The sequence below is a fragment of the Sphaeramia orbicularis genome, chromosome 7, assembly GCF_902148855.1.
Source record: "Sphaeramia orbicularis chromosome 7, fSphaOr1.1, whole genome shotgun sequence".
In the NCBI taxonomy this organism is placed as follows: domain Eukaryota; kingdom Metazoa; phylum Chordata; class Actinopteri; order Kurtiformes; family Apogonidae; genus Sphaeramia; species Sphaeramia orbicularis.
This window is the reverse complement of record NC_043963.1, coordinates 8,669,348-8,684,002: the sequence shown is the minus strand read 5'-3', so window position 1 is coordinate 8,684,002 and position 14,655 is coordinate 8,669,348. Positions and strand designations below refer to the sequence as shown.

General features: G+C 35.5%; 1 protein-coding gene across 1 annotated transcript in view; it reads left to right on the top strand.

The window, feature by feature from the left end:
* Positions 1–14,655, top strand: part of LOC115422047 (plexin A3-like) — a 322,979-nt gene that overhangs the window by 65,296 nt on the left and 243,028 nt on the right. Inside the window, 2 exon segments of the mRNA XM_030138091.1 lie at positions 1,758–2,199; positions 2,944–3,134. Of these exon segments, the coding sequence (XP_029993951.1) occupies positions 1,883–2,199; positions 2,944–3,134 (508 nt within the window). The 5' untranslated portion in view covers positions 1,758–1,882.

The window sequence follows — 14,655 nt, the reverse complement described above, 5'->3', positions numbered from 1 at the left end:
CATCATTTACTAATTGTTTAGTGGGTGTGGCTGTGATGATCACCACATGTGCCGTTCATCATGGGTGTTGGTATGGGTGTTACAAGGTCACATATACCTGCTGTGTGAGGTGGGCGGTGTGTGTGTGAGGACAGCCCCTAACAATTTTCTGACCGTGAGCCACAGCGTAAATTAAGTTGGTCGGCATTTTCAGTGTCTTTTATGTTAAACAGCCCATTTTGTTTATTTATAGAGAGTATATAGAACAGCGATAGTGACCTGTAATGAACGCTTGGACTTGATATTTGTCAGTAAATGGATTGGCATATCCATCTGGACATTCATTCGTGCATGTGTCAAAAAATATAACAAGTTGAACCCCTTCACACCATAGTAGTAGCTAAAGGTAAATCCACTACGTGTATATATATTTTTTTGTATTTAGGGCTATATATATATATATATATATATATATATATATATATATATATATATATTCATATTTAGAGCTTTATATTTTTGTAATATTGATAATTTACCTGCTACTTTTAATATACTTTCACGGAGCAACTATAACACACAATAATTTCCCCTGGGATTAATATAGTATTCTGATTCTTATTCTGATCATCAAATGGCTCATATTTGTGGTACATGTAGGTGATGGTTGAGGCGTTTCCAATAATGTAATTATAACATTACATAATTGAAAACTCACGTCAAAGCCAAGTCTTATAACTTCCCTGGAAAGACTATTTAACGTTTGCTGATTTTTTCTGATTTCATTTCAATATTTAAGACATTTCTCTTGAGTCTTTTCCTGACCTGGGCCACATCCACCCACCCTCAGTCAGTGTGATCTGAGTGTACATATACATGTAATACATCTGTGATGCTTTTGTATCAGAGCCGACTGCTGTTGTTTACAGCTTGTGCACATGTTCATGTAAAGTTGTAATGCATCACTGAGCTGAGGTTAATGAGAAGTGACCCAACTTTTAGTCCTAGAAGCTAATGTCAGCACAAGACATTTAGTTCCAGGCAGAATCTAGTTAAAATTACACTGAATTCTCTTGAGACTTTTCAGGTTGTTTATATTTGTTCAGGTTATTTACATTTTTTGTAAAAGGATAATTACCTCCACCAAGGAGGTTATGTTTTTGCCGGCGTTGTTTTGTCTGTCTGTCTGTCCGTGTGCTAGATAACTCAAAAAGTTATGGGCGGATTTGGGTGAAAATTTCTTGAAATGTTGATACTGGCACAAGGAACAAATGATTAGATTTTGGTGGTGCTTGGGGGGGGCACTGATTTGTCTTGGTGGAAGTCTGCGCTCTCTGGGTGCTTTTCTAGTTTGTAAATGTAAACATTTTCATGTAATTGTACTTTTTTTTTTTATAGTAAAACAAAGGGACAATATTGAAGTTGTCATCATTAATAGGTTATTATGATAGTATTTTAGTGGTCTGGTCCAGTTGAGATCAAATTGGTCTGGACGTGGAACCTCATCTAAAATGATTTTGAAACATTTGATTTTTTTTAAAATCAATTTGGTATCAAGATTTCAAAAAGCTGTGTTTCATTCAGTTATGTTGCTTGTCGCAGAATTGCCACTTTGGTGCTTAAAGGGTTAATATGTTCAGTGTAATTTTTAACTCATCCTACAGACCAGATCAGACCCTTAGGTGGGCCGGTTTTGGTCCACATGTCGTATGTTTGACACCCCTGTCAGTCTGTGTCGGTCGTGCTTCAGTATTTTCTGTTTCTCTGTTTCTCTCCAGTCATGCCTCATTGAAGCCAACTCTTCATCAGACCTGCATCCAGCTCTTCTCTCCTCCTCCTCCTCCTCCCCTCCTCTCCTCCTCTATCCCTCCATCCTCTCCTCCTCTTCCTCTCTCTGCCCACCATGCCCTCCTCTTCCTCTCCTCTCCTCCTCTCCCTTTTCCTCCCCCTCCTCCTCCTCTCGTCCCCCCTCCACTCGGCCCCGGCGGCCCCTCCCTCTCCCCTGGCCTCGCCCCCGGGCAGAGCCGTGTACCGGGCATTGGACACCTCCCTCACCCACCTGACCGTCCACCGGCGGACGGGTGAGGTGTTCGTCGGCGCCGTCAACAGAGTGCTGAAGCTGTCGGCCAATCTGACGGAGCTGAGGAGTCACATGACTGGCCCTGTGGAGGATAACGCCAAGTGTTACCCGCCGCCCAGCGTCCGGGCCTGCGCTCACAGGTCGGTAGTCACAGGGTTCATATGGGTGCTTGAAATCCTGGAAAATGCTTGAATTTCTGAGTTGTGTTTTCAAGGTCTTTGGTTAAACTTCATCCCGCTCCTTTTCAAATGGTTTACTTTCTTTTTTATATAATTCTTTTGTTGTTAGATTTTATTGCAAATATTCAAAAAATATAAATAAACAAACAAACAAGGTCTGGAAAGTGCTTGAATTTTAGTTCAAGTGCTTGAAAGTGCTTGCAATTATAACTCTGTGATGTGATTTATTTATTTATTTATTTTTAATATTAACTCAAGCCAAAGCTACTTACAAAGAGGTGATGCACTTTGAAACATAAAACTTTATGTTAAAAAAGAAAATTATGGGATGTTCGCAGGTCGACTCCAGGTACAGTTTTGTCTTAATCTTTGTCTAAGTGTGAGTGTGTCTGAAGGACACCAAGTGGCTTCCCCATTTTTTTGGATAAAACTTTGTGTTCTCCTTTAATTTCTTAACTTTTTGCTATTATCAAACATAATTTTACGTGTTTATTGGATAATACAAAGTACATCACTGTGATAAAAACTGAAAAAAATAATCATGAGTTCATGTATTAATGTAGATATGTATTTTACCCCAGAGATAAGATGAAACTGATCCTTTAAAAGGGCCTGAAAAGGGATTGAATTTTAATTGTTGTTCCTGATTGGTTGTTTGTCTGCTCACCTGTCCATCTGCTCACCTGTGTGTGTCTCCGTCCACAGACTGGAGTCTTCAGACAACGTCAACAAGCTCTTACTGGTGGATTATACTGGGAACAGACTGGTGGCCTGTGGGTCCATCTGGCAGGGCGTCTGTCAGTTCCTCAGACTGGAGGATCTGTTCAAACTAGGAGAACCACATCACCGCAAGGAGCACTACCTGTCCGGAGCCAGAGAGGCTGATGGGATGGCAGGTACGCTGGGGTGATGGGGCGGGGTCAGATACACCCGAACAAATAGAACAGAAACATGAACTGTGGGCGCTTTGGCAACGTTTCCTTGTTAAACCAGGGCTATGGAATGGTCTGAACGGAACATATTCAGCATTTCTGCTGGTGAAGTTTGGCTGTGGCGCTGCTCCATACATTTCATACAAAAAAAATCATCACTGTCGCATTAGACTTATTATACATATGTGTAATATATAATAGGCCAGGACAAACGTCCTGCCCCCTCAAGTGAAATTTGGTGAAGCTTCAGGAAGTAGGGAAAAGATAAATGAGCATAAAGTTTCACTTTCACTTCTGTGGGGGGCACAGACTGCGCTGCCCTGTACCCCCATAGTATTATAAGTAGGATGGAAACCGATGCACGTACGCGTGCACCCCCTCCCCCCACCCCCCATTGTACACCACCACACCAACAGATCAATTCCACAGGAAACACTGATATTTTCTTGAAACTGAATATTATGATTTATTTTCTAGCACAAAACTTACTTGTCAAGGACATTTTTCTTCCTAGGGAAAAATAAGAATTAATTTCCCAAAACAAGGCTTTTTTTTAACCTTCTTGAAAATGCCTTTTTGGAGTGTGTGGACTCCCCATTGGTGTGTCAGACACAAACTTAAAACCAAGCTAAATCCAGCATATTTGATGATTTTTATGGGCCCATATGTCTCTTAATGTTTCCCTTATTGGTCGTTGTTGTATGCATATGAGGAAGGGGCAAATGAATCGGCCGTTTGGGATAAATAAAGTTGTCTAAACTGAACTGAACAAACAAGGACGTGGGCCAAGATAGATTTTTATCATTTATATTTCAAGTCCTTAAATGCAACATGGCGAATCTAGTAAATCTAGTGTCATTTTGTATCACAAATAGAGTAAAAAAGCAGAAACAGTGTAATTATTCTGAGGTAGAAATGCTGAAGACCAACCAATGCCAATAAATAGCAAAAAATGTAGCGCAAAACATCCAAATCTTGTCATTTCAAACACACTTAGGGCATTGTTGAACAGGAGTTAACAAGAAAACCCCCCATTGTTCCAATTATGAGGTGACAAAGATGAAGTAATTAGTAAATCAGAAATTAAATAGGAAGTGACATCAAATAACAAACTGACAAACATTACTGTAGCTTCTCTTTCGCTTGTGTTGTTATGGTAACGCTGCGTAACACTTGCAGCCACATACACATGTTATACATCCATGTAATCAGAAGAACATCAGCTGAAAAGTCAACAAAAGCAGGTATCAGAAAAAAGAACACAACTCAAACAACAAGCACTTAAATGGACAAATATCTACAGACCAGCGTATGTCAGGAATAATTTAGTAAAATAACAGACCAATGAGACAAATTTAGCAGCGCTAAGCTAACACTAAGGACATCCAACAATACAAGGACTATTTCTCTACTGTTAAAACTCAAAGATTGACAGAAAGGTTTATTTATTTATTTTCTTCCCTTAAATGTACCAGAATGCACTGTCTTGACTGTCTTGTTATGCGCGTTTTGTTTGTATTGCCTTTTTTTTCCTGTTTTTTTTTTCTTTGGGTTCCGTTGGTTTATCATGTCCGGTGTCAATCTTTGTATTATGAACACATTACTTGAAATTATAAGTGTTATATTTGTTAAATGGTGAAAAGTTCTATAAATGTTGAAAAGCTCTATAAATAAAGCTTAAAAAAAAAAAAGAAAAAAAAGGATGACACAAAGAGGAGCAAAAGTAAAGGATGTATTATGAAGAGATGATTATGAATTTTGTTTGACTTGAGTTGTTTTCTGATCATAACTTGGTTTTATATGAATGAAAGTTCAGTTATTGGTTAATCTGTTGTTTTGTGTTGCATAAAATTATTCCAACTAGAAACAAATAGCCGAGGTTTAACACTATTACTGCCTAAAAAGGTGACTTTTACTTTCTAGTTTTAAACCAAAAATATTCAGAGTAATCCACATTAATTAAGTGACTTAAGGGCAACACAACCCTCCTAATAACTTACTGACTAATATTTAGATGTTTATCTAACTGTAAAAAGTGTTACTAACACGTTTTTGCCTCTAGCCCTGGTTTACAGAAAACTGCACCAATAAACAAAAAAAAAAAAGAAGAAATAACAAACCGAAAAAGGAGATGGTAATAGGAGATGATGTGAATTAGCTGCATGCTACTATCTGATGCATGTGCCTGTAGAAACCTGCCAAAGTCAAGTATAAGGAGATGCAGAACATGTAGATTAGTGATGGACGGGTTGGTTCGGATATTACCTGAATCTGCATGAACGTATAAATCATCCACCTCCTCTGAGCAAATGACTTTTTCCAGGTTCCCGTCGCATATCTGTCTTTTCTCCATCATCGCATCTTACAATACGTGTGTTTGACAAGTGTAGCATGACTTGGTTCAGCTTCGTTCATCCGTTAACCACCAGCTCAGGCTGTCACAGGCACTTTGACAATCACACCGGCTCCTCTTTGCTGTGATCTGGTCTGAAAATAAGGAAATACAGGTGGGACGATCAGATCAGAATATCAGATAATAGCCATTTTCTGATAATGCATCCCATTATGCTTTTACTAAATGATGACTGGAATAATCTGATGAATCTGGAAATTAGATAATGGTTGGATTTTTAGTGTGGAAATGTATGTAGAGTGGTTGTAGATGCTTGTTTTGGGTGAAAAAGTCAGTTTTTCTTCAGTTTTCTCTGTTTTAATATAGGGCTGGGCGATAAAATGATAACAATTTTAACAATCTTACTTGCTGTTTTTAATCACCTTTTACATGTTTCTTTTATAATGTTTTAAATGTGTTTGTTTTTCCCTGTCGTTGTATTTCAATGTCCTGTGTGAAGCACCTTGAATTGCCTTGTTGCTGAAATGTGCTATACAAATAAAAAAAAAAAAAAGAAAAAAGAATTTATATATCGCGATATAACTGTTCCTCGATAGAAATATGAGACATGCTCGGGACAATTTCGATAGAATTCATTCGTCCATGTTTTGACAGACTTAAGAACAGCCAATCATAATTAAGTAGAGCCGCACTGAACCAATCACGTTAGAGCCACAGCAAGTTAGGTTGAGGAACACAACACAAGTGTAAGAGCAGCTGCAGTACACATGTTAATGTTTAGGGTCCTGGGGGGACGACACACCAAGGGCTACAGACCAGACGATATTTTGGGCCAATATATTGATTTTTTTCAATATCGGCCATCTACCTTAAATTTTTTAAATATTTTTTTTGTGTGTGTGATTTTTTTTTTTTTTTATTGGAAATGGAGCAAGATATCTCTGCATTAACATTCATACATATGATATCTATTAGAGATCTTTTTTGTTTTTCTTATTTTATACATATAACAGTGTGAAACAAAAAAAACCCCCAAAAAAACATATGAACTGAGTGCTTACAGTTTTGGTACTTCTCACTTAAAAAAAAGACAATCACAGTTTTCAATACCTCTGGGTTCTTTAATCATTACACATGTTTATGCAGAAGTAAAACATTCGCAAAGAATAAAGACAGGGAGATTATAAAGAAGAAATTCTTAGAGGAGTAATACAAATTCTGGGCGACTAGAGGATACAATTTAATCCGTTTGTCCCAAATGTGGTAAAATTTATCCCTCTGGATTCTGACAGAATAAGTCAATTTTTCCATTTTGAAAATTTGCAAGAGGGTCTCGTACCAGTCTTCTAATGTTGGTGGAGTTGGCTTTAACCACCTTCTTGTAATCGATTTCTTGCTGGCTGCTAGAAGCGCCTGTAATAATTTTGTGTGAAATATTTTATTTTCAGTTTTATATATGCAATGTGTACAAACATATCAAAATACCAACAGTGTAGAGATATAACAGAAAGCATGACGAGAAGGATAACCTTACCCAAAAAACAAAACAAAACAAAACAAAAAAAAAAAACAAAGGAAAACCGGTATGATCTAAATATGGCTGCCAAATTTTCAAAAAGGTGTTAAATCGTTTTCTGAGACAATGAGTGTTTTTTTTTCCAGGGTGGTGCAACTATTCATCTCAAAAGACCATGTATCAATAAGGAGTAGAAAGCTGATATTTGATCAGTAGTCAAAATGTCAGAAGATATTTGATCAGGCACCTGTGTGGGCAGCACTTGAAGTTCAGTAAATGTCAAAACAGTATTATGCGTATGTTTTATGATAAAGCACTTTGTGACTCTGTCTGTGAAAAGTGCTCTATAAATAAAATTTACTTTACTTATGTGTATTAATAATTTCATTTTTATTGCTGAATAAAAATCAAGTCAAAGTCAATGTATTTTTTTAAAAAAACAGCAAAAAAAACTGGCCTTAAATATCGGCCTCAAAAATCGGCTGTAGATATCGGTTATTGGATGACCAAATTTAAAAAAAAAATAAAAATAAATTCGTCATTGGCCTTAGAAAAACCCATATCAGTCGACCTCTACCCTGGACTGTTCATGTGTGCAGTGAATTTTTTTGTTTGACACCCCTCATCTGTATGATCAGTAGATCAAATACAAAAAAATACCCGATTTTTACGGAAAAAGCACAAAACGCAGAGGATAATATTATAATAAATGAGGCTAAATCACTTAATTTTGAAGTCACCACAGATATAGTTCTATTTCTTTAATGGTTAAACTCTGTAAACCCTGTGTCATTACTGTATTTCAGGGTAATTTTCACCATTAATATCTCACTTTCACACTTGAACCAAGTTATTTCTTCCAATATGACACTAAAACAGTAATTAATGGACCTGATGTGTGTGAGGTTATAAAATAGAAGGCAAGGTAAGATAAGTTAATTTGTATAGCACTATTCATATACAGAGTAACTCAAAGTGCTCTACAAAGGCATAAAAAAGTCACAGAAGGAAAAAATAAAAGCAAGACATTGAAATTACATTAAAATCAACAAAGGGAAAAAAAGACATTAAAATCATCAGAGATAAAATGTGATTTTAAAATGCATTCACAGAATAAGAAAGAAAGAAAGACATTAATTATATTAAAATCATACATTAAAATTAACATTAAAATTTAAACAGAGAAAAGCAAGACATTAACCCTTTCATGCGTAGTGGTCACTATAGTGGACAGATATTCTCCAGCTGTTCTCTTGTATATTCATGGGTTTAGTTGTTTTAGTTCCATATCCTCCTGAGACCCAGCAATGCATTTTTGTCCTCTGTTGGGGACTAAAGTTTGACAGTTTTAATTAAAAAAAAAAAAAAAAAAAAAAATGCTGTTCATTGCATATTAAAAAAAAGAAAATAATTTAAAAAAAAAAAAGTATCTGAAAAAAATGTTGCTTTATGCAGTTTCTAATCAAGATGACTGTTTAATGTAAAAAAGCTAAAGATTTTCACTTTACTAGATCTCAAGAGGATATCAACCAACACAATGGATGCTCATGCATCATCTACACTGACATTCAGACCATTAATGTAACTTTGCTGTTCTTGATAAACCTGATCTGCACTAACATTTTTGAATGTAAATCCACTGCTAATTTTCTCAAACAAAAAGGTTTTTGGTTTTTTTTTGCGTATTATCTCCATAACTAGTATTAGAATATGACAAAATGTGAGAAAACATCAGATTAGCTGTGTTAAAAATGTTTCTTTTTCATAGTTTTCACACAGTATATCACTTAATGATGATGGGTTTTAAATATATGTTTCTTTGCTTCAAAAATTTAACACATGCCATCCAGCTGAGTGGACATTTTTGTAACTCCGTGAAAAGTAGTTTCATAAAAAAATTCAATCGCACTGTTTTTTTCATGCCTAAAAAAGAATAAAAACACTCAGGAAACAAATCTTGATTAAGGATTAAGATAAAAAGTGCATTTAAAAGACAAGATTGAAAAGAGTTTACTCATAAGCATATGAAAAGAGGAAGGTTTTAACCTGAATTTAAAAAAAAAAACAACCCTTTGTAAGTAAAACAACAATGCTATTTATGTATTTAATGATGGCATTTGTAGAATCCATGTGAAAAACAGATAGTATGTGGACTCTAGATCATCCAGTCCTGTCTGCACTCACTGAAATCTGTTTTAACAGATTATTTTTATAACCGACACTTTGTTCCAACAGTCTTACACCGACAAGTCTTTGTGTCAATGTTACATGATCCACGGCATCAAAAGCCTTAGATAAACCAATAAACAGGGCAGTGCAGTGTTGTGTGAGGAGTCAATAGGTTCATTTAGTTTTAAGGCTGTTCTTGTGCTGTGTTTTTCCCCCGATCTGGATTAAATATCAGAGTGTATCCTGTTAATAGAAAGGAATCTCTTCAGTTGTTTACCCAGACCCTCATCCAGGACCCAGGATTTGGAGATGAGCCTGTAGTTGTTAAAAAGTGCAGGATAAAGCTACTAAACAAGGCAAGATCAAAGACAGATTTCCATAGAAGAGACACTTCATTAGTGCCCAGAGACGGATTTACCAAAGATGTGTGGCACGTAATCGGCCGTTAAGTTTAGGAAGTAAATCTGCAAATCATCAGGACCTGCAGATTCTGAACCATTTAAGAGCAGGCTGTCAAACTCATTTTTGTTCATTTTAATTCCATCTCCAGTAAAATATCAGCATAATAGTCTATAAATAATGGCAATTCCAAATTTTTCTCTGTTTTAATGTTAAAAAAAAGTGTAAAACTACATGAAAATGTTTACATTTACAAACTATCCTTGTTCAAAAAATGAGTAAGTTGAACAAATATGAACAACATGACAATGTCTAAGGAGAAGTCTGTAATTTTCTGCTTTGTGTCATCATTTATTCAAGACACAGTTCTGAAGTCGCCTTTATAAGGTCTGAAGGATCTGATTTGACTGCACTTTTAGTCAGTTTTATTCCAAATATTACCACAACCTTTGTACTTTCTCTCATGAACACTGATTTGTTTTCACATAATTCCCATAATTTCCAAGCAGAACAGTAAAATTTTGGTTATGAATTGGAAAAAACTGGATCAAAAGGTGTTAAGACTTGTACTTTGACAGAGAGGTGATTAACATTTATGCAAAACAATGGTTAGTATAACACTGTCATCAGTGAAAAGATAGGTTTTTAAGTCACTAATGAGTGATTTCAGCTGATACAGTCATGGAAAAAATTATTAGACCATCAATAGTCATCAGAAACAATGGTTATGCAATCCAGTCCTAACTCCTGTGTGGATCATGTGATTAAAACAGACAGAAAAGAAAACATGGAATGCCTAAAAGCACTGTTTTTGTCAGTACAATGCCATAGATACTGATGTAAGAACTTAAAGGGGTCATATTTTGCTAAACCCACTTTTATTAGTCTTTGTTTATATAACTTAAATCTTTATTGATTGTATTTTACGTGCAATTGTAACAGCAACCAAAACAAACAAAAAACAGCCAAAAAACCCCGACAAAAACCTTTTTATTAGTCATTTATTTGTGTATTTGGACCCTAATAGTTCATAAAGTTTGAATTTGAACCCTCCAGGTGCTGCAAAACTATCCTCTCCAACTCCACTTTTTAATTTATAGTATTTTTTTTCCAATATACAGTTGCGGGAAAATTATTAGTCCATCAAAAGTCATCAGAAACAATAGTTATGCAATCCAGTACAAACTCCTGTGTGTGTCATGTGACTAAAACAGACACAAAAGAAAACATGGAATGTCTAACAGCACTATTTTTGTCAGTACAATGCCATAGATATTGATGTAAGAACCTAAAGGGGTCATATTTAGCTAAACCCAATTTTACTAGTCTTTTTTTTTTTGTAACGTAAATCTTTATTGATTGTATTTTATGTACAATTGTAACAGTAACCAAAACAAACAAACAAAAAACAGACAACAAAACCCCAACACAAACTTTTTATTAGTCTTTGGTTCATTTATTTGTGTATTTGGACCCTAATAGTTCATAAAGTTTGAATTTGAACCCTCCAGGTGCTATAAAACTACCCTCTCCAACTCCACTTTTTAATTTATAGTATTTTTTTTTCAATATACAGTCGCGGTAAAAAGTATTAGACCATCAAAAGTCATCGAAAAAAATAGTTAAGCAAAAAAGTACTAACTCCTGTGTGGATCATGTGACTAAAACAGACAGAAAAGAAAACATGGAATGTCTAAAAGCACTGTTTTTGTCAGTACAATGCCATAGATACTGATGTAAGAACTGAAGTGATTTTGGTTTTTATCAAGAAAACATGTTAAATGGATAGATGTCAGCTCTGAAATTAAACTACTATGAGCTATTTTTGTTGTTCTCATTATATTTGTCCAAACAAATGTACCTTTAGTTGTACCAGGCATTAAAATGAATAAGAAATTGAAGAAAACAAGGGGTGGTCTATTATTGGAGTATCCTAATAAAAAAACGTCATTGTCTAAAGTGGATATTCTTCTGCACAGCTCCAATCAGAAAAGCCAGAACTTCAAACAATCTATAAAATCCCCTAATTGTGCAGGACTGTTCAAATCCTTAGCTGGAAATAAAAACACATACAGTTTCCTCTGTGTATTATAAAGAACTCCCATAAAATCAGTGATAAGGCTGAAATGCGTGTTGGTTTTAAAGAGGATTTCTCAGCCTCTGGGTCCTGGTTGGAGTCTCTTAACGCTGCTCAGGAGGATCTTCTGAATGTTTGTTCTGACGGTCGGGTTATGGTCCGTCAGACCTTTACAGTTTCAACAGTCTCAGAGGTACACAGAGCTCTAAAACTCTTAAATCAGGGGTAGTCAAACATACGGTCCACGGGCCAAAAAGGGTCCGATCCGACCCGTGGGATGAATGTGTGAAATACAAAAATTACATTGAAGTTATTAACAATAAATGGTGTCGAGATCATTTTAATTCAGGGGGTCACATTCAGTAAAATAATAACATAAAAACATAAATGATGTCAACTCCAAACTTTTCTCCATGATGAAAATGTTCACATCTACAAACAATCATTTAACAAGAACAACTGTGAAAAACTGAAATTTATTAAGAAAAATAAGTGCAATTTTACCAATATTCTGCCTGTTATTAAATGTTTTGTGCATTTGTAGATCCATTGTGATCTGTATGTTGTAATGCATATGATAAAAATGACAAACTGGGGCAAAATATTGTTACCTTCGCCAAGGAGGTTATGTTTTTGCCAGGGTTTGTTTGTTTGTTTGTTTGTCTGTCTGTCTGTCCGTTAGTGTGCAACATAATTCAAAAAGTTATGGACAGATTTTGATGAAATTTTCAGGGTTTGTTGGAAATGGGATAAGGAAGAAATGATTAAATTTTGGTGGTGATCGGGGGTCACGGGGGTCAGCCCACGGGGGGGCCCATTTCCAACAAACCCTGAAAATTTCATCAAAATCTGTCCATAACTTTTTGAGTTATGTTACACACTAACGGACAGACAAACAGACAAACAAACAAACAAACAAACCCTGGCAAAAACATAACCTCCTTGGCGTGGGGGGGGGCCCACAGGGGGGGCCACTGATCAGCCTTGGCGGAGGTCTGCACTCTCCGAGTGCTTCTAGTTTAAATTGTAGAGGTAGACCGACATATTGAAAAGCCGATATTTGATTATTAGTAAAAATGTTCTAAGACAGGGGTGTCAAAGTCATTTTATTTGAGGGGCCACATTCACCCCAGTATGATCTCCAGTGGGCCGGACCAGTCAAATAAGAACATAATAGCCTATAAATAATGACAACTCCAAATTTTTTATATGCAAAAAGTAATATTAAATTATGATAACATGTACATTTTACAAACTAGCCAAACAAAAACAATCCAAATAACCTGAAAAAACTGAAATTTCTGAAGAAAACTAAGAAGAAAAATTTGATCAATATTATGCCTCAATTTATGATTAATACATGTGCATTACAGATCAGATCTACCAAGACACAAAACAGGCAGAATATTGTTAAAATCACACTTATTTTTCTTTAGACAGTTCAGGTTGTTCATATTTGTTCAGGTTATTGACATTTTATTTTTAAAGGATATCAGAATTTAATGTTCTTTGTAGTAAATCAAAGGGAAAAAATTGGTGTCGCCATGTCATATTACTATTTTTCACATTAAACCAAGAAGAAAATTTGGAGTCATTATTTCAAGGTTATGTTATTTTCGAGTTTGACGCCCTTGACTGTTAATATCATCTGCGCTTTGCAAATTCATCCCGCGGGCCGGATTGGAACTTTTGGCGGGCCGGATTTGGCCCCCGGGCCTCATGTTTGACACCTGTGCTAAAAGATAATTGATCAGGCACCTGTGTGGGCAGCACTTGAAGTTCAATAAATGTTAAAAGAATTCTATGTGTACATGTATTAATAATTTCATTTATATTGCTGAATGAAAATCTTAATTATCGGAATGTTTCAATTGAATTTTACAGTAAAAGCGCTTTAAAAAAAAAAAAAAAAAAAAAAATCTGCCTTCAATATCGGCCTCAAAAATTGCCTGTAGATTTCGGCAATTGGCTGACAAAATTTTAAAGCATAGGCATCGGCCGTAGAAAAATCAGTCGCCCTCTATTAAATTGCACTTATTTTTCTTAAGACATATCAAGTTGTTCACGTTATTCACATTTTTAAGGAAACCCTGTAGATGTAAACATTGTCATAATCTAATTTTACACTCTTGCACTGTTATTATTTTACAGGTTTGAGATCATATTAACCTGAATTTGGCCCTTGATATAGAAGTTTATAGTTTCAGGATAAATTCAAAGGTTATTATATTAAAACAGAGAAAACTGAAGAAAAACTGACTTTTTCAGCCAAAACAAGCTCCTACAACCACTGTTATTTATCAAACTACATGCATTTTACTGATGAGTCATTGAACTTATTGTCATACATGCACACTAAAAATCTAACCATTATCCGATTTCTGGATTCTTCAGATTATTCCAGTGATCATTTAAAGAGCATAAAGGAATGCTTTATCAGAAAATCTGATATTCTGATCGGATCGTCTCACCTATATTCCCTTATTTCGCCCGATCACAACAAAGAGGAGTCGTTATCATTAAATATTCCAGAATGGAGTCGTATAATTTCATATAAATGAGGTGAAATGTTCATTAATACCAAAAAGACATGTAAGAGGAGTTTTTTTTTTTTTTTTTTTTTAATTTATGTATTTATTTTTTACATAAGAGGAGCTTTAATGAGTTGGGATGAAGGTTTAATGAGTGGATCCACAAAGACAAAAGTCACATAATTAACCTAAAGGATAAAGAGGTTAAAGAATATTAACACCAACAGGCGTGTTTTTCACTGTTAGTCTACGTACGCTGCTGTCTGGGCTGTTTTACTGCAGATTCCAGCTCAAACAGATCAGATATTCAGCAGATTTGTATTTGCTGATCTGTTGATATCATGTCAAACTTTGGTAATTTTCATTCCAAAAACAATAAAACACACAAAAAACCCTCAAAGCTGGAGCTCTTTGTTCTTGAGAGGCTTTTCATCCTGCAG